At 33.6% G+C, this 19,553-nt stretch overlaps 1 protein-coding gene across 1 annotated transcript in view; it reads left to right on the top strand.

Moving 5' to 3' along the window:
* LOC117231798 overlaps positions 1–19,553 on the top strand; it is a 174,302-nt gene that overhangs the window by 130,798 nt on the left and 23,951 nt on the right. Inside the window, exon 3 of the mRNA XM_033490588.1 lies at positions 16,835–17,005. Coding sequence (XP_033346479.1) covers positions 16,835–17,005 — 171 coding nt within the window. The remainder of the gene's footprint in view (positions 1–16,834; positions 17,006–19,553) is intronic.

Below are 19,553 nucleotides of genomic sequence, written 5' to 3'. Positions count from 1 at the left end.
CCGAAGAGAACGTAAAAGGAAATTTGAAATTCAGATGCCTGTTTGTTAAAACTACAGTTTGACAGTTCTTCTCTAACGCTAGATTTATCGAAGACTAAAATATAAGGCTTGAAACCAAAGAAATGAAAATTGGAAGATATATAGAAAACTATTGAAGCACTATTCTAATTTTACGTTCTAAATTTTGGTTATAAAAAGCACACAAAATCAACAGAAACGAGCCATTCCAAGTTTATAAAATTTCCACGAGACATTTCGATTTTTTATAATAGACTTCTACAGACCATGAAATTAAAAATTTTCTGCATTCTCCATGCATCTAGAGATGTATTTCCCTTGTTATATATGCAAATACAATACATATATAATGCATACAATAATAATACACATATGTGTAGCTTTTAATAGACGAAATTTCCATTCTATAATATACTGCGCATATTTACATTGTAAATTCGGTTACATAATGTCTAGATTATACAATGTCTATGTTAAGCAGCTTACATTTACATAAACTATGGCAAATAAAAATCGATGTTTAAACGGAAAATAAGGAATTTGAATGTTATCGATAAAAGTATCAGATAATGATCAGTCATCGTTGAATTACGCGTATAATTGATATCTCTGTATTAGGTAAAATGAAAAAACAAGTTCAGTGCATGAGGCACGTTAACCACGCTATATCGTTTCTCCTGGCTGTACATTTCACTTGGCGTTTATAAAAGCCTCTGCTGTGCCTCGTAAATTCAAAAGCTGCCGGTTGATTTGCGGAAACGTATCGATTCATTGAGACCGCAATATCCTGCTATCCCGATAAACCTTCGTAGAGTATATTTCACAATTAATGGTGTATTAAAGAATCTTTATGCCAGTGGATATTAAATACCTCGACAAAATCGATTTATTTTAACATCGATCACTCGTACATAATTTTAGAATACAATGGTCCATATCAGACAAAGAGGTGAACATTTTTAAGTTTGGTATGAGAAGAACGTATTCGTTGGTTTCTTACGTAGATTTAGTTCTTCCAACGTTATAAATTATAAATTCGTATATAAGATTCAAAAAAAGGGTCTATCATGCGTTGCGAACTCATTTATGTGTCTCATATACAATATGATTATTATTTTTCTAATTTTCAGAGATGACAGAGCAACGTATCCGATGTTAATTTTTTATTACAAATCACATCGACAGGATAGCAAACGAAAATGAGAAAACTCTGGAAACGTTTAATTCTTAATTCTCCTCGTTAATAAGACTAACAAAAAGCAGATAAAAATACCTATTACACCTCGAGATTGTCAAAATTTTGCATCTATTATAGACGAAGATGTATAGTTGGCTAAGAATCGACAGTGTTGTAAATCTGTTTATTGTTATTACTCATAAAATTCTGTTTAAAATTTATCATTACAAGAGATTTATTATATTTTTTGAAATTATGAATACCCATGATTCAAACTTTTATATCGCTATAATTTTCAGCTTGTCATATTCTTCTAATGGATTTGAAAATTCTGCGATGACATAAGTGTCACACAGAAATCCAAAGATATTACTTTATGCTTCCTATATCTCCTTTTGCAGAAAAAAATCTACAATATCCGTAGATATACATAAAACAGCATGAAAATTCAGTGGAGGCAATAAACAACTTCACATCATTAATCATGTGACGAAGATAGTAGTATCAGTGGACCTTAAACCGTGGCACATCAAGTTTCCATGTGCAATATTGCCCTTCCTCATCTGTATGCGTCTTCGAGTTTTGCACACAAATCGTATTAATCAATCCAACGTAATTTCTATTTTACGTGACCCCTTTGTTGTATTTCTTTCATGTGTCACCGGCGTAGAAATACAATTCTGCGTGGAGAAAAGAAAGGAAATTAAGTTTCTTGTCTTAAATGAATCGACTACAAAGTGGCAATTTTCGAATATCTAGATCGGCCTTAATGTCAACGAGGTTTGCAATTGTGTGATTTGTTCCTATTTCTGTTAAACATTAATTACGCATTGATGCAATGAAATTAAGGAATAAATAAAAAATGAATTGATCAGTTTCGTTTCTAAGAGGCTCATATACATACGTATCATTATACTCGCATTTATAGGAAATAGAAAAAAAAATAATTCGCCTGTACTGATTTTTAATTTCGTGAAAAAAAGATGTAAACGGAAAGTTAATTAAAATAAATAGTAAAAATTATATAGTACTTCTATGAACTAAGAAAATATTTCTTTCTTATTCGCTAAAGTAAAAGCTGCAAATGAAACGTCAGTCTTTAACGTGTGCAAGAAAAGTCTGAAAACACATAAATTATGACCCAACCTTTATCTAGCCAAATTGATAAATCTTAGTTACCGCGGAGTAAACCCATAAAGAACAAGTATCATAAATCTGTCCATTACGCCTCGCTGGGAATAAAAAATGGACCAGACAAAGACAAAATTTCCGAATCCCTTTTCATTCTTCGTTAGTCCCACCGCTGTCACCCAATTCCTACAATCCACTTCGTTCTTTTCCGCCAAACATCACCCTTTTTCCCATCCCTCTTAGCATATATCGACAAACCTTATTCGTATCCTGTACATATTCTTGAACAAGACGATTTTTCCCTTTTTCCCTTTTCGATGCATATCCAGCTCGTTGTTCGTAATGCTGAAATATTCACGACAATGCCAATGGCTCGGTAGATAGTTAGGAAAAGACGTATGCATCGACGAACAATGGAACATTTACACACGCACAATTGCGTTTCATTTTTTGCTCGTTTCATCCGATACCGGTTTGTTTTTCGCATGATGCAAGCGATTGGCCTCTGCGACACCAATCGTGGTCATCAGTGCTCCTTTAAACACTGCTCATCCAAGTTGCTGTCACCTATTCACGCTCGTTTAAGCGTAATGGTCCTTCGTATAATCGTTCTTTCAAATCCACTGTTGTATTATGTTCATCAGTATTTACCAAGAACCGGTTTTAGTAGAACAAAGAATAAACTTCGTACATCGAGAGTGAAAAGTGAGTATATGTGTTATAAAAATGAGACTTGAGTGTTGTACATATACCAAATGTTTTTTTTAGTATCAATTTGTATTCCTACATATTTTATATTCAATTGGCGTTCAATCTACGCAACATGCGTGTAAGAGTTTTTGAATAAATTGAATTACGCAAGGGTTCGTATTCACATTCTGAAAATTTAATAGGAAACGTAATTTGATAATTGACAAAATTTTGACGAAGATCAAACGGCAAAGTTGTGGTAAAATTCTCTTCGTCAAATTCTAAGCATTTCTATGATATGAATAGGGAAGAAAAAGAAATTTTAAAATATTTCTCCTGGCTGAAGAAAAAAACGGGACAAAGTTATGAAAGATCCTGATGTACACGCGAAGCTACTGTGAGAGGACTATAAGGTTGAAAGTACTCAGGACGATAAATCAAAACTCTGTGCGGGTAAGAGAATATACACGAAACTGGGAAACTTCTGTCCTGTTGCTCGACGCTCGACAGATTCGGCTTGTGAAACCCCCGAAAGCATAAAGTTTTAAAGAGATTTTGTGAGGATTTGCAAAAGAGGAAGCTGGATCAGGAACACTATAAATCCTAGGCAAAAGACTGCGTGAATTTAATTTCGTCGCGTAATTTCTGACAGGCGTCTCTATCTATTTTCGAAAGAAGGTATAAACTCGTGAAACAGAAAGACTGTATAAAGATACTCTCTAAATAGAGCTTTGAGAATGAAGAATGAACTCCGGTAACGTTCCGAAGTAAATATAAATCAACCTACCCTCGAACAGTCTACCTGAGAGCTACCAACTCATAAAACGCGCCACAATATCTTTTTGCGAATAAAAATAAAGTATTCTCTTTCGGAAAATTTTCGGAGTGTATGAAACAGAAGGTAGCATTTGTATTCTACTTTAAACTGGGACATTCGTTCGTTAAATAAAGTTTATGATTTTTAGAAAACTTTTACTTCATTCGTTTCCCTATTTATGCTTTTTCTCCGCAAATATTCACCTTTTCTATAAATTACTATTTAGATAATTTTAATAATAACTCGAGGAATGTCATCTTTAATTTGTGGTGGAAAAAATCTATAAACAATAAACCACAACTTTAGGAAGCTTTATTCGCGACAGAACCATTATTTCTCTTTTATGTTTGGAATATATAATACATATTTTATATTATATCGCAAGACGGATCTTAATTTGCAAATTTATGAGTTGGAACGAATAAAGTGATAACTTTCCAATAATTAGAAATTTTGTTCGAAGGGCGAATGCCTAGATTGAAAATGGAACGCCTGTAATAAAGGAATAATTTCATTTTTGATAAGTTAAGAGAAGATAGGATAAGGAACGCGGAGAAGGTTAATAAGTATAGTATTCGGGAGCGACGCGATGAACTTAGGAAAATTTGTAACTGCCAAGAATTTATCGGCGTAGCTACTTTCTCACCCCTCGGAGTTATACGAGAGGTCAGCAAAGGGATGACGCGAACTTCCTCCTTTGGATTTAAGTTTGTTATTAAACTCGCACGTCTGACCTCACATGCCTGCCAGCTTACTAACAAACTTGGCCTATTATTAGGTACACGTAAGGGAAAAGAGGCCTATCATGTTCATTACGTCGGAAGAGAATGTTTAAAAAGTTACCTATTTCTCCATATAACTTATTTTCCTGAAAAGTTCGAATTGAATCGTTTTAATTAGCACGACAGCAACGCTCTTTTATTTGACACGAGATATCCTGAGAAATGCGAAACGAAACTTCGAAAGTAGGTAGCACGGTTTAGTAGGTAATATCCTTGTTTCGGTCAGATACTGGGGGAAATTACGGTTAATTAACTATGTATAGAAGTTGGCCAATTTCTCCGTTACAATTCCTCCTAAAGTGTTGTTAATAAGTAACGCAGAATGGTAGAACAGTCCCGTAAACAATTGAGACTCATCTTTATTTAAAATAGAGGATTGTAATACTAATACTCTCTTTAGGAGTTTCTCCCATTTTTTATGAACTTTTATTACTGATTATTTCTTATTAAAGTAATTTATTAAAATATCCGCGATATGCAAAAATGTATAAAATATTTAGATCGAGTTCTCGTTAATTAAATTTTTTTACAAACCCATGAAAGCACGTACCAATGGTTCTATTATTGGATTCGTGCTATGCAGATATCCAGCTTTCGCGAGAGACAGATATTAGCAGAAATACCATTTGATTCAGATAATAAGATGTATTGGCGTAATCGAATCATTTTGTGCTTCGGAACAGACACGAGGTGTTAACTTACAGAAGTCCCGTGAGAATAACAAGTCCTTCGGACTATCAACTATTCCTGTCATTGCATTTCAGAATTGGCTAATACCATCATACAATCGAATATCACGCATCACAGACCAGACCTTGATACTATTGAACGCGATTAATTATTACCATCTGCAATTCGAATAGCTATTTCGTTGTCTATAAACTCGTGTCGCACTAAAATAATAAAATTAATAACTTTATCAGCAGTTTTTTACTATAATTAATATCGTTTACAATCTCTAATCTCGAATCTGATTCCACGAAATAAATGTCAATTATTCCACTATTAGTCGATCTATCGTTATTAACGAAGCAATTATTTAGTTAATTTCGCTTTACATCGTTATACACCACATAAATATAGATACAGATATAGTTTCTATAATATATATAATCCAAAAGCTAATAGATAAATATACAGACACATCAATTAATCCACTAACTATATATATTCCAATATTCGTTCTGCTCATTGAGGTATTTTAAAATACAATAGATGTTTTATGACTAAACGATACATTTTTCACGACGCGAAATCGTAACTTAATGTCGATATATCGACGTGTCTGGCTGTGACACTCCCGTTCTATTTATGAATATTAAAATCTACCCGTCTGTATATAAATATAAAATTTTGTATTATGTACTTTATATGAAACCACTATATTCATTTGCAATAATTTCTGATTTTGTATAAAATAGCTAGGAACACATGAAATCTGGAAATTTAATTTTTCCTCTCAAATTTAATTTATTTACTTATTGTCGTCCTAGACATAGTTAACTTTGAAATTTAATTTTCATTTTATATCACGTATTAATTCGTATCCCTTACTACTATCTGACAAGTAGAGCGTCATTTTACTTGTAAAGTCTACTACAGACTTTAAACGTATCACTGAAATAATATGATTAAGCTATTTTGGCTAGGAAAGTAACTAAGCAATTTTATATCGTGAATGCCTTGACACTAAAAACTTTGTAATTTAATTTACGATTTTTATCGCAGATTATTTCTTATCACTCACCAATGTTACGTAACTCGTTTATCGTGTGACAGCGTAACGATGAGAATGAATGGGCGATTGGCTTATCGCTGAAACGTTTATCTTAGCTCGGCAACGGAAATTACAGAAAGAGCACACCTGCAAAAGACATAATATGTCAGTCAAAAGTCTCGTACTCTATATCGAGAGTATGAACGTCCGCTCTATCGACCGTATTTGCACGAAGCTCTCGAAACGCGATAACATGCAGTTCTAGCCAGTCTCATCAAGCAGGTAATTCATCAGCAATAATAGCATTTCACAGCCATTGTATGATGGTATCGATCTAGTGAGTTATATCGAATTCAGATTAATCCTCCACCTTGATCCGTCTTTGAGGCTTAGGATAATTAAAATTATCCTTCATCTGTTAATAGAAGCTAATGTTAAGTATAATATGTTTCATGGTTCTTTCATTTCTGCGCGCGAAGAATAGTATAAGAGCCGTGATACTTAACAAGTACATATTTCTAAAAATAAGAATATACTTTTGTATATTATATTATATACTGTATACTTACATTTTTATACTGAAAGAATTGAAACTATAATAATTGAAAGAGAGATTAGAGAGAGAGAGAGAGAATTGTGAAACTTACTGAAAAGATGATACAGCTGAATTCTTTCCGAAAAATGAGATAATTATATGACATCCAGATTGATTTAGAAAATTTTGTTATGAATTTGCAGACTTTTATGAATACGTATTATAGTGACTTTATTTTATATACCTACTTACCATGATAGAACAGAAAACTATAATTATTTAACTAAAAATATTTCGTAATAAATTAACATATTTCAACTAGAATAACTGAATCAATACAACTAATCAACTCGTAACGACTAACGACACGCACAACTCGTCCCAACTAACAACTCACAACTCATGTTAACCAACGACAACAACCACTTTTACCGCCAAAGCGTCCCTTCTGAATAGTTCCCATACTCCTATCACATACACATTTTTATAGTCGTCCATGACCAAATATGATCACGTTCGGCTTTCCAGGCAACCGCTTTTCTGAAAGAGCTACAGACCTGTCGCTGGGTCCGATAACTCATTTCCCATTTGCCGTGACAGCATTTTCACTTTCTATCTGCACTGTAGCTCGTAATGCTTGCAAGTTTCACATGATTATTTCACGATACTACTTTACCTACTACTTAACTTTACCTACAACTTGTTCATATTAAAAATTTTTAAAAATGTTTCACCCCTCATATGTTCCGTTATTATAATTCCGAATTGATTTAAGAAGTATAAATAAATAATTAGTAGTTACTTGTTTTGCAACAAATATCCGTGCTTCGTTGCTCAAAGAATTATGCTCTAACGAAAAGAAATTTTATTCTTCTCCAACGAGCTATAGCACGCTTAAACTAAGACGGACTTTAATTCCAACTTTACTCATAAACATTAACCCCTCCTCGTTTCGCCTCTGCATCCCTTTTAATACATCTATATAAAAAAAAATCGAGGCGATGGAAACAAAAAGATACAGCCAGACGATATTGCGCTAGTGGGGAAATTTACGAGTAAATAAACGCCAGTCATATTTGATGATAAAATTTAATAAAGGTCCACACGGTCAGATACAAACCATGTTCCACAATTAGTTGCGAGGCTGGAAATTTATCGAAAACGCGAGAAGAATAAGAAAAATTTGTTTCTGCAATCAGTTTATACCGTAATTCAAGCATTCCGTCATCGAATCAAATTCGACGCTATTGATATCAATCAATAATGTGCTATTGAATTTCCCCATTGCAGTATAGCTGAATAAATAATAGTCCGTAAACTGTCCGCGATCGTTCTGCACACAAACGAAATTGGACAACACAAATAAAATTAGTAATTAATAATCGATCTTCGTAAAAAATCCCAAATAAGAGTTTAACGAAGAAGTTCACAATAAATAAATACAATGGCTACAATTAATTGGTAGTGTAATAAATTTCGTATGATTTTGTTACGCCGCCTAAAACATCTGCACGCCAGCCACCATAAGGACCCACCATAACTTTCACTTCCCTGTATTGTTTCGCCATGTGTCTTCAATCCGTTTGTCTTGAAGAATTTCTAAAGCTTAAAAATATTCTCCAAACACAGTCGGTTTTTAGAGAGGTCCTTGGGTTTATTAGGCGCACTTAAAACACGGAGAAAACGGGTATGCACCCATTAGGAAAATCCGAATAGCCCTCTAATAAAACAAGCTAGGTTTTCCTCACGAACACGGTCATCTATCCACCACGATGGTAGGAGACTTCCTACTCATCCCTTCGAGCAGTAGTGCAGGTCATGACCAATCGACACCGCGGTTCGTTATCCTCACTTTTCCTAACGAAAGTGGGAACAACGAATCCGCGTTCTTTAGGCACAGGGGCACACCCACACCGAACTTTTCTTCCGTATTAGAAAAAGAGCGACAGTCAGTCTAAAAACTAACGCCTAACGCGGCAGTCTACACATAGCGCGAGAGTCGCATACTTTACGCAAATCTTTGTCGGTTCTCGGTGTTGTCGAACATACATCTCCTCTCCTAAATATATTATAGTGCTACGTCCACTAATACATTAACTTTCATTATAAGAGCCCTGCTCTAGCGCACATATCTATCTCATCCTTGTGCGACAAGTTGTTATCTATTTATCTTTCCTCGACAGTGTAATCTAAGTGTTGGAAATATATAATTTATAATTCTGTAAATCACAGTGTTATACAAACTCAATCACCCCTATTATCTCAACGGAAATCAGGGGATCGATCAATTCGCGGTGTTGATTGTTATAATCGTAACGGGAATTTACGACTCTCGTTGACGTCTCTCCTCTCGATTACGTTTCCCCGCGATTGGTCGAGAATACAGATTTAATAGTACCTGCATATAACTACAAAAATTGAATGTGAATAAAGATGAAACGCAGAACCTGATGAAGAAGCTTTTCATTGAAAAACAAGGATATCTGCCAATACCTTTTGCCACTCTAGACATTTTTATTATTATTTGATTTTTGTTATTTGAAGTAATGTCAGAAGGATTGTAAAATGAACCGGAAAATAGTGGAAATAATGGAAATATTCCAGGAATTGGATCTGAATGATTTGTTTCTCGTTTATTAAACGTTATAATTACTTTCTATATTTACATGTATAAACGGCTATTTTGAATTTTCGGGAAATTTCATATTTTTATGAACGTAACCAGAAAAATGGAATCTAAATGCCAATACGTTTCGCTTACTAAATACTGTAACAAGTATTATACCTTAGATATTTCATATATTTGTACGAATAATATGCATTCCCTATATTTTTCTATCATTAGCTATCTCATAAATAAATGCATGAATATCAACAATCAACTACGTAATTAATAATTATTATGTACAATGTTTTATCCAATCGCTGTTTGTATGCTAATAAGTGTTTAACAGATATTCTCGGGAAAACTTGTCGAAGCCAATCGATAAATGCATCGTCACTCTCGAAATTACTAAACTTTATTGCTGGAAACACGGTTAAAAAGATCAGAAAAAGTGTTGCGTTGAAAAATGGTATCGAATTGCAGGAAGCAATGTCGAGAAACAAAGAGGGGAAGAACAAGTTGTAGAACGAGAAAGACAAATGACAAGAAAGTTGTTTTCGAGCTATTGTAATAGCCGCCACGTTATTTTCTAGCTGGCGCTTTATAACGATAAAAGCGTCGAAATGGCAAGGAAGCCAAAACGGCCATTACGAAGTGATAAAGAAAAACGTGAAACGCTGAAGAAACACGGGTCAAGAAAACGATTAGATTACTCGAGCCCGGTAGTCGATTAGTCTTCGCGATAGTTTACAGGTTCGCAAGAAACTTTCCAACCTAGTAGAAAAAGTTAACCGGCAATTATCTCGAGTGACTGGCTAAAGAATATAAAGGGCAACGAAGTTCAGACGAGAAAGATCGCAAAATTTTAATTGCTACATTATTAACAACGAGTCGAATTGCATAACGCGAATATTAAATGAATAAATTATTAAAATTTAAAGGAAATTACGGATTAAATTGTAAACAGAACCACGCGCGCCAGTTGTCATCGAATGTAGCTTTAATTAAAATTTTTCTTCAACCGTTAATTATAAATATTCGATGCTACAACGTTGAAACAATCGAAAACGACACCAGCTGTAATCCCCTCACTTTCATCAGAAATAAAATCGTAGAAGAATGAAAGATTAAAGAATTATTCATATTTCTTTTGTCGTTCAAAAAAGCGACTACAATCTACGGTTATTCAGTCTTTTGTTCCCGGGATCGACGGGAGCAGGTTAAAGCGATTTCACACGGTTGCCTTCGCTTCTAAACGCTTTTTAAATTCTGTAGTTATAACGAACTTTCTATCGACCATCGTTCTATGATAACATCTTAGCACAACTCGAAGCACGGACGAGAATACTTGCTGTAAGTTAGTTAAGAAGGCTGTTGTTCGAATAAGCTCAAGGAAAGTATTATATTCGCGAACGAGTGAAAAATGGGAGAAAAATGGCAGGGTTTCAGAGCGAAATAATAAAATTGAAGACGAAACAGGAATGAAAAGCTTGCGCATAGTTTGAAAGAAACAAAGGAGAAAAACTGTTTCGGCGTTGGTGGTGAATATTTTTACGCCCCTTTATTTCAGCTAATAGCCTGTCTCGACATTTATATCAAAGTTCTCATTCACCTGCCTCTCACGGAGGATCATTACGATTTCTCTTTTATCCTATTCAGGCCTCGACTTTCATTGATAGAACTTTCATCAGATCTAGATATTATTAGGAAATCTTCAACATAACTGGATTAGAATTCACTTCTGACGGGAATAAGAATGACTGTGATGAAGTGATGATATTTGCGAATGATATATTAAAATTTCATATTAGAACTACCGATTTGTAATATACGAATGGTTTGAAATTAAAGTGATGTAATGAAAACAAATAGATACACGTAATCATGTCTAGCGTGTCAGATCGCTGATAAATACACTTCCCTTCGTAAGTATTAAGATACTTGCCGGTCTCAAGGAAACGATTTTGAATATATAAAAAGAAATTTGTAAAAGTTATTTACATCGAAGTTGCAAATTAGGGTTATCACGTTTTCCTAAGTTTTGTGACAGTTGTGGACCGGAGTGTAAGTAAGAAATAAATTATTAGATTGTTTTGTAAGGAAATAATCCATAATCAACATTTTTTGTTTTATATTATTTTATTGAGTTATGTATGATATGTTCCAATAGAACAAAATGAATCATACATAATTCAATAAAATAATATAAAACAAAAAATATTGTGCATCGATTATTTCCTTATAAAACGAAAGAAACTTTTGGGACAACCTAATAATAATTAATAAAAAACTTTGCTAACGACTAGTTTTGCGCTTTACGAACATCGAAAACAGTTCTGGAGAAAAAAAGTGAAAAACATTGAGAATTAATTTTGCCAAAAGCATCTGCATGCTTTCAGTAATTTGCAAAATCAAAAAATATAAAACTCATCATTTTTAGTTCTAGCGTTAAGAAAAACGAAATACTCTTCGGGACAATAATTTTGCAATATTTCGTGTAATATCTCCTGGGTTTTAAAAAGGATCGCAATTGTAAGAAAGTCGTAATGAAAAGAATGTATGGCAATTATAGCCAGCAATAAAAGCAGCAGTTGACAAGAGAACAAACCAATAACTACGCTGCAAGCCAACAATACGAATTGCAATTACATAAGTAATTCAGCAACAATCAGCAAATGGTAAAGAGTCGCGCCGCTATTGGCCTATCAGTGGCCTTATTGGATACTTGTGGATTATATGAACAGCATTTTAGAGGTCTCGTGATTTCATTCGGAACAACGAGTTTTGACACATCGAAAATCGTGTAATTTTACAGTGTCCAGTAGCGTGAAACGACTGCTGCAAACACATATCGTTTGCAAATGCATAATCATTGGCCAAAATTCATTTAGTATTCGATGTAATCTCACCAAAGAAATGTCTCAAAGGAAATGAAACAAAACTCTATTATTCTCCATGATAATTACTATAATGAAACGAAAAAGAATGACGAACAGAGAACAATAATTTTCGTTTGAATTTACATAATTATTTAAATTCGTACAATCTATAAGAAGGTCATTTTTATTAAAACAAAAAACCCTACGATATTACGATACAAAATTACAGTGTAATACTATTCCAAAATGATTAAAAGCTGTTTCACTCATAGTGGTTATAAGTACTTGCGCATCGTTGCATTTTTGATATTACTTTTAAATATCAATTAATTAGATCTAATTGACTATATTAAATTTCGTATCATTTAAGAGTATTTTTATGAGTATTTTTAGAATATTTTACGACTACGAAACTTTAGTATTATAAGAATGAAATGTATAGCACCTGAAAAAAGACACTTCATTGGAAAATACTTTTGTACTTTTATATTACTGTATACTTATCTAGATTTACATAATAAGTACAATATGCTTTATGTAAATAAAAATAGCCTAGTTATAAGAATTGTATGAAGATCTTTGTCAATGATTGTTAAACTACTGATATTTGTACAAATTCGCGTTTTTATGTAATTAAACAAAAATTGAGCTCAAGTAGAAAATTGTTTCGACTATTAAATATCATAAGGGATAACTATACTTCGCACATTTTTTATGATTTTGTAAATTATGTACATTCCATGGATTTTTGTATCTTAAAGCTTCCCATAAATGCATAAAAATCCGCAATCTAGCGATCGTATTCTAAGGTGTACAACAATTGCAATTTGTTCCTTTGTTAGTTGTCATTTATATGCTTGCCGAGTACAATACCTGAGAATGGTAACGGATTTGTAGAACTATCGGGAAACTGCTGAAAGCTTTTGTTTCGAGATATGAGAAAGACTCGAAAGCGATCGAGTGCGTTCGTTTATTTCGCTTTTATTGAGGTCTCTGCAACGGGGCCTGCAATTTCGCGCGGTTTGGGCGCAGCCGGTCCGTTTCAATTAACGATAACGTCATTTAGTCGCTTCACAAAGGGATTTGCAATTTCGAAACAACCTCGGGATGAGACTACCTGTGAAAACGCAAAAACGTTTCGACATAAGTACTAAACTGATTCATTGAAACAATGAAAATAAAATAAAGAAGCGGAAGCATCCAACACTTTCTATAAATTTCATTCACGAGAATTTATACATATAAAAGCTGTAATCTAAAATTTTAATTTTGTTCTCTTCTTGTTCTTTTTCTTAAAATAAGAAGAAAGAGAACTTTCTATCGATTTCTGTTTTTAGAAATCCCCTTTTGCAGAGATTCGTTGTTCTAGCTATTAAATGATTTTATGGTTAAGACACGGGTCTATCGGTCCCATGAACGAGTAGATCAGCCCATTACAACCGTTCTCATTCATCATTTATCTCACCTTTCTCCTATCACCCTTACTTGAACCTCTCCTGTTCCTCAAGAACGGACAGGGGAAGCTTAAAGGCCGAAGAGGAAAAATGAATCTGGAAAGATCGAAGAAAAGTCTACAAAAACTAATCTTGGCGAGCAAAAACGGAAGGAAAAGACAGATAAATGGGAATACGATGGTCAAAGATAGAACTCGAAAGACAGAAGAAAATATCTTCGAAAAGATTGCGAGCTGATGATTAAATCGTTCATTGAAAAAGTAAAAACTGTTAAAACCTATACAAATCTTATTTATAGAAACTACTGCAGATTAAACAAATATCTAACATCATCAAAGAAGTCGCTCTATCGTGTTTCCATAATTTTAGAGAGATTTTACAAATTACTAATACTAGCAAATATTTCACATAAGAGTAGCATGTTCGATAACGAAAGAAATAAAATTCTACGAGTGAATTCTCTAAATTAGAAATTAATCGCAAGTGACTCTCCGATTGGAAAGTTATCAGATTGTAGAACTTGTTTGCGCAAACTATCTTTTGTTTTTGAAGGATTGGAACTTGAAGGCATAAAAAAGTAATTTATAATATACAATCTATTGCAAAATAATCTGTTCGTGGAGATTTAAATCGCTTCAATAAAGAAGAGAAATTCATAATCTGCCACTTGATACCTACCTAACTATGACGATATCATTGACGAGTAAATTATCGCATAAGAAGGTTCCCATCTTTTAAATGAAAATCATATCATATAATAGCGATATTTTAGCAAAAAGTTAACAGGTATGGAGAAAAATCTGTGCCTGAAAGAAATTGATAAATATATTCGGTCCATTCTATATGGATTTACCAGATGCTAAAACGCAGAAAGTGCCTGGGATAAAATGGCGTGCAACGTTGTGGAGAGAAGCTGAGCTGCTCCCAGCGTAACAGGAGATAACGCAGACTCGTTTCTCGCTACATAAACTCATCTTCCACGGGCGCAACCCGTGGACTGGCTACGACTATACAACAGCGAACGAAAATCCTGCCGGAGATCGGGCTTGAATCTCACTCGAGCGCGTTCTTTCGTTACTGCTCGCGAAAAATGTCGTGCGCCCATCAAGAGCCGCTCAACCGAAATAAATCGCGGAGACCAGTTAAAAAATGGAATCCGGTTGATCATTCGGATCCATGTCAAAAAACGTAAAGGAAAAATAACACACTGGTAAGAAAAATTGATAATTACATGAAAATTATAAAGAAACCTGGAAACAGGAGAAGAAGAGAATTCTGTTGGCTATTTAAATTTATGTAAATAAGGAAATTAATATAGGGAATAAATTGGAGAGAGATATAAATAGAGAAAATTAGAAATACCAAATGGAATCCTGTTAGTCATTTAAATTTATATGAATGACAAAATGAATGGGAGCAAATCGGAAAAAATATAAATAAAGAGAATAAAATGCAACCCTCTCAGTCACCGAAATTCGTGTAAAAACGGAAAAGGTAGTAAATGAGGAGTTTGAGAATTATTATGCATAAAAATTGCGAAGCTTATAGAAAATTTCAGAAAATTGTATAATCATGAACTGAAGTAATCTGGACCTGTAATCGTTTACGACGTGAAACTAAAAAATATTGCACTTAGAATAAATGTCTCAAGATTGTTTCGTAACCTCTGAATAAAAATTCTTAATAACTATTTAACCATCCAAAAAAATTGAGTTTGTAATTCGAGCATATTTAATCTCGTATTTGCATTTTATGCAAATCCAAAGAGAGGCAGAGAGAAATAGGCGTTCGTATAATTGGAAATTTAAAAATCGTGTTGGTGAAATTCCTACAACAGTGAACACAATTTTAAAACGATAAACATTTGTAGATCGATAAACTACGATTCTCGATTCTACGGAAGAATTATTAATTATTTAATGTAGCTATTCTGTCCAGACAAGAAAACAAACAGTAATAACAGTCTGGATATTGAAAATCTGAGATAAGGATTGGTAGATATTAAGAGCTTACTCGTAGTTTTCCTTCGCGATAATTTTCGTCGGAATACTTGGAGGCAACTTCGAACGCACTTACGAAATTTTAGAAGGAAATCCTCATACTTATCTCGAAAACTACTCTCATCTGAAGAAAAGTTTAACTTACTTCTATCGCTATGATTTCTCTTAAAATTATTCTGATAGTGAACAACGAGTAAACACGAGACTTTAATAATTTCAACGAGTCCAATTTCACGTCCTAATTAAATTCATCGTGCGTTATTACGATGCCTCTATTAGCGTTCCACTACGCGAGATATAACGTCGAAATGACCGACATTATGGGTAAATATACACGTGCACAGAGAAAATTTGCGCGCATCCTACAAATATTTGCAAATTATCTAGAAATACAAGAAAAATACATCAACCTCTATTGCTTTTATTCTTAGGATAATAGAGATACGTACTATATTTGTATCTGATATTGTTTTAGAAAATGAAATTTATATAATAGTTTCGAATTAAAAATGCAAGAAATATATGGAAAAGATTAATGTTGGGAAGTTGTTTTATGTTATGCGATGAATCGCGGCATAAGTTAGCGACACGTAATTATGGCTAGACATTTGTCCCCAAGCATATGAGACGGAAACTAATTCTATCCGAGTTACGCTAGACGAATTTGTAGAGCAATGTATATGCATAACTCATGTTCTCGCGCATAATGCTTGTTGTATGTTTTGGAAAAGCCAAGTAACACAGGGGAATGAGAAAATTATTCTAAAAATGAAATCAGAAAAATATTCTTTTGATATTATTTTAAAAATTTATAGAATATTTAAAATATTCCAGGCAAATATAAAAAGTTTTTGAATACTCTAGTTTTACAAAATTAATGGAATAACGTTTCGAAGAAACTCAGAGGTCGAAAATTCAAGTTAGAATTGAATATGAACGTTACTAATGAGATTGATTGAAAGGCATACTCGATAGTTTTCTTCGAAATACAAAGGGGCATTAAAGATAAAAACTTTCGACTTCTTTCAGGTCTCTTTCTTCTCAACCAGCCCGGAATTGTCCAACAAGCAACGCTTCGAATATTTCTCGCGTACAATACCGAGCGATCACTATCAAGTAAAAGCAATGGTGGACATCGTGAGGAATATAGGGTGGCGTTACGTATCTATTATATACGAGGAAAGCAATTACGGAATTAAGGTAACGTATGTTTTTCTCCATTGATATTAAGCCAGATATTTTACAAATTGTATATATTAATTAAATTTTTATGTTATTGCTGAAAATGTAGTGTACAAATATATATAATGTGTGATTTGAGAAAAATTTGAGAAAAGGTCATTGGTCTTTTTAAGTTCCAAATAGTGATTTCCATTAGACATTAATAAATAATAATAATAATAAATAATAGTAATAATAAATAAATATCATAAGTATACTCGTTAAACAGCTGTATTTATTTTTCGTTAAATAGCTATGTTCATTTTCTACAAAATGAAGCATTGTATATTTTATACTGACCGGTATTATATATTCATAAACAAGATTCGTAAAAATTCACTGTTCTCTTTTATATCATTTCTATGAATGGGAAGATAATTTTCGTAGAAACCGCCCTTTAGTGTATCGTTCGTTCCATTTCCATTTTACCAAAAAATAAATCACGTGAAGCGGAATATCTATCGTTTTAATGACCGATACCTGAATTACGACGTGAAGATAATTATTGAACTTATACGTAACTGCAATGAGGATGAGTGATGAATTAACAGGGATATATCGCGCCGATGTGCACAGAGAAAATCAGCGGATACGCGCGAAAAATACGATCTCGCCCCTGTGAAATTCGGTACGAACAGTTAATTGATTCGGCCGGATAAGTGTTCTGAAACAATGCATTCAACCGACAATGCGATCACAGCTGCAGTTATCAACTCCTGAAAATATCCATTTAACCATCACACATGGCGTATTCATTGTAATTTTTAAATAAATGAATCTCTATGATCAAATTACCGCAACGCACCCTTCACACGAGTCGAATGAATACGACATTATTTCGTCGAATTTTCAGAAACTTGTCACTGTCAATTAGTAGTTGAATATAACAAAAGTATAAATCTGTTCTCTACTCCACGAATTTTATTTTGTTTAAACAGAATTGCCATCGTTCTTCATTTTCCAAACCATAAACTCCATTGCGAAGGGTAAATCAGTACATGTATTTTTTTAAATTGTCAAATAATTCTTATACATCCTCAGTTTATATTTTTTGTTGTCTGTCACGTTCCCCACTTTTTTAAATAAAAAGGCAAAGAAGGATGAGATTATATAAAAAATAGAGAGTGCTTTTGATACCGTTAAATTGTAGTCACATTAATTTACATTAAAATCCACGAAACTGCATTCTAGCATCCGTTCAGCCAAAGAACGTGAAAGCTACTCGACCACAATTCACTAAATATTTCACGGCAGACCAGAAACTGTAGTATATCTCATTTGCCTGGCATATACGTAATCAAATAACTCCATGCAAGAGCGCGCTAGTCGTCAGGGTTCTTTCATTTTCTCTGTTTCGGCCGCGGGCTGCCTTGTTTAACGTGACGATCACAAAGGTACAATTCTAGGCTGCAACTTGCCAACGTATGTATTCATTTTTGGACGGTCTCCTCTTTTTCCGGGTCTGACGGCGCGTCACTCATTCCCGCCTGCTCCACGACTTCCTATTGCTGTCGTAACCGCCACTATGCTAATCGAGCGTAATTAAAACCACAGAGAACTGAGTTATTTTGGGGAATTATTCTTAGCAGTGAATGTCATGGAGAGAAATTTACTGAAATTTTCCTTCACACTAGTCGTGCGTGAACTAAAACCGCGTGACGATATAACGGATACTATATGTGTTCGTCTTTGTATATACGACAGATAATAATTTTTAAGTCAATAGATATTTTATTTCATGTTTAATATCTTCTTATCGATATCAATACTTTTTCGTTCGTTCTTTATTTATTTCAATTCCTTATCTCTCGTAATTACTACTTAAGAAAATGCGAATGAACTTATCATTCGGCCTAATAGTCTTAATTTTTAGAGAAAAGATTCTTTAACTATTCCTTAATTGTGAATTTTATTACCTTTGTCTTTTATATTACTGGCATAAATTTACATGTACCATTATTGATTTCAACAATTTGTTTTTGAAATTTCAAACTAATTTCACCGATACGGTACAGTCTCGTTCCACGTTGATATTCCGAATCGAATAAATTTTATGTCAGATAATTATATTCCTCCATTTATCTTAATTTTGTACTTCCATTTATAAATCGTCTATTCCAATTTTAATTTCACTGGAAAGGATGGTAACGTATGAAGGAGAAAAAGACGATAACGACATTTTAATTGCAATTGTGCAATGAAGATATCGGAAAAACGAGGAATGGAAAAGAGACACGAAGATAAAATTCGCTACGTTTTCGCGAAACAATGTAGAAGAAGAATACGTTTGTAACATGCATGCATAATATTCGGAATTAATTCGTTGAACGAAAGAAAACAATTGAAGAAAGGGTAGAGAGCGAGAGGGAAACAGATGAAAAATGAACATATCGCGTGCAAAATCTTGAACACTCGCCTGTTAATAATACGATCACGAAACGAGTAGCGTGCGTGCATAAAACAAATCGGCTTTACATCTCATTAGAGTACCACGACAACGAAATTAATAGACGAGCGTAGTGTAAAT

Source organism: Bombus vosnesenskii, unplaced genomic scaffold, assembly GCF_011952255.1.
Source record: "Bombus vosnesenskii isolate JDL3184/JDL3185 unplaced genomic scaffold, Bvos_JDL3184-5_v1.1 scf7180000013273, whole genome shotgun sequence".
Lineage (NCBI taxonomy): Eukaryota > Metazoa > Arthropoda > Insecta > Hymenoptera > Apidae > Bombus > Bombus vosnesenskii.
The sequence above is the reverse complement of the archived record's forward strand: the minus strand, read 5'-3'. Positions and strand labels throughout refer to the sequence as shown.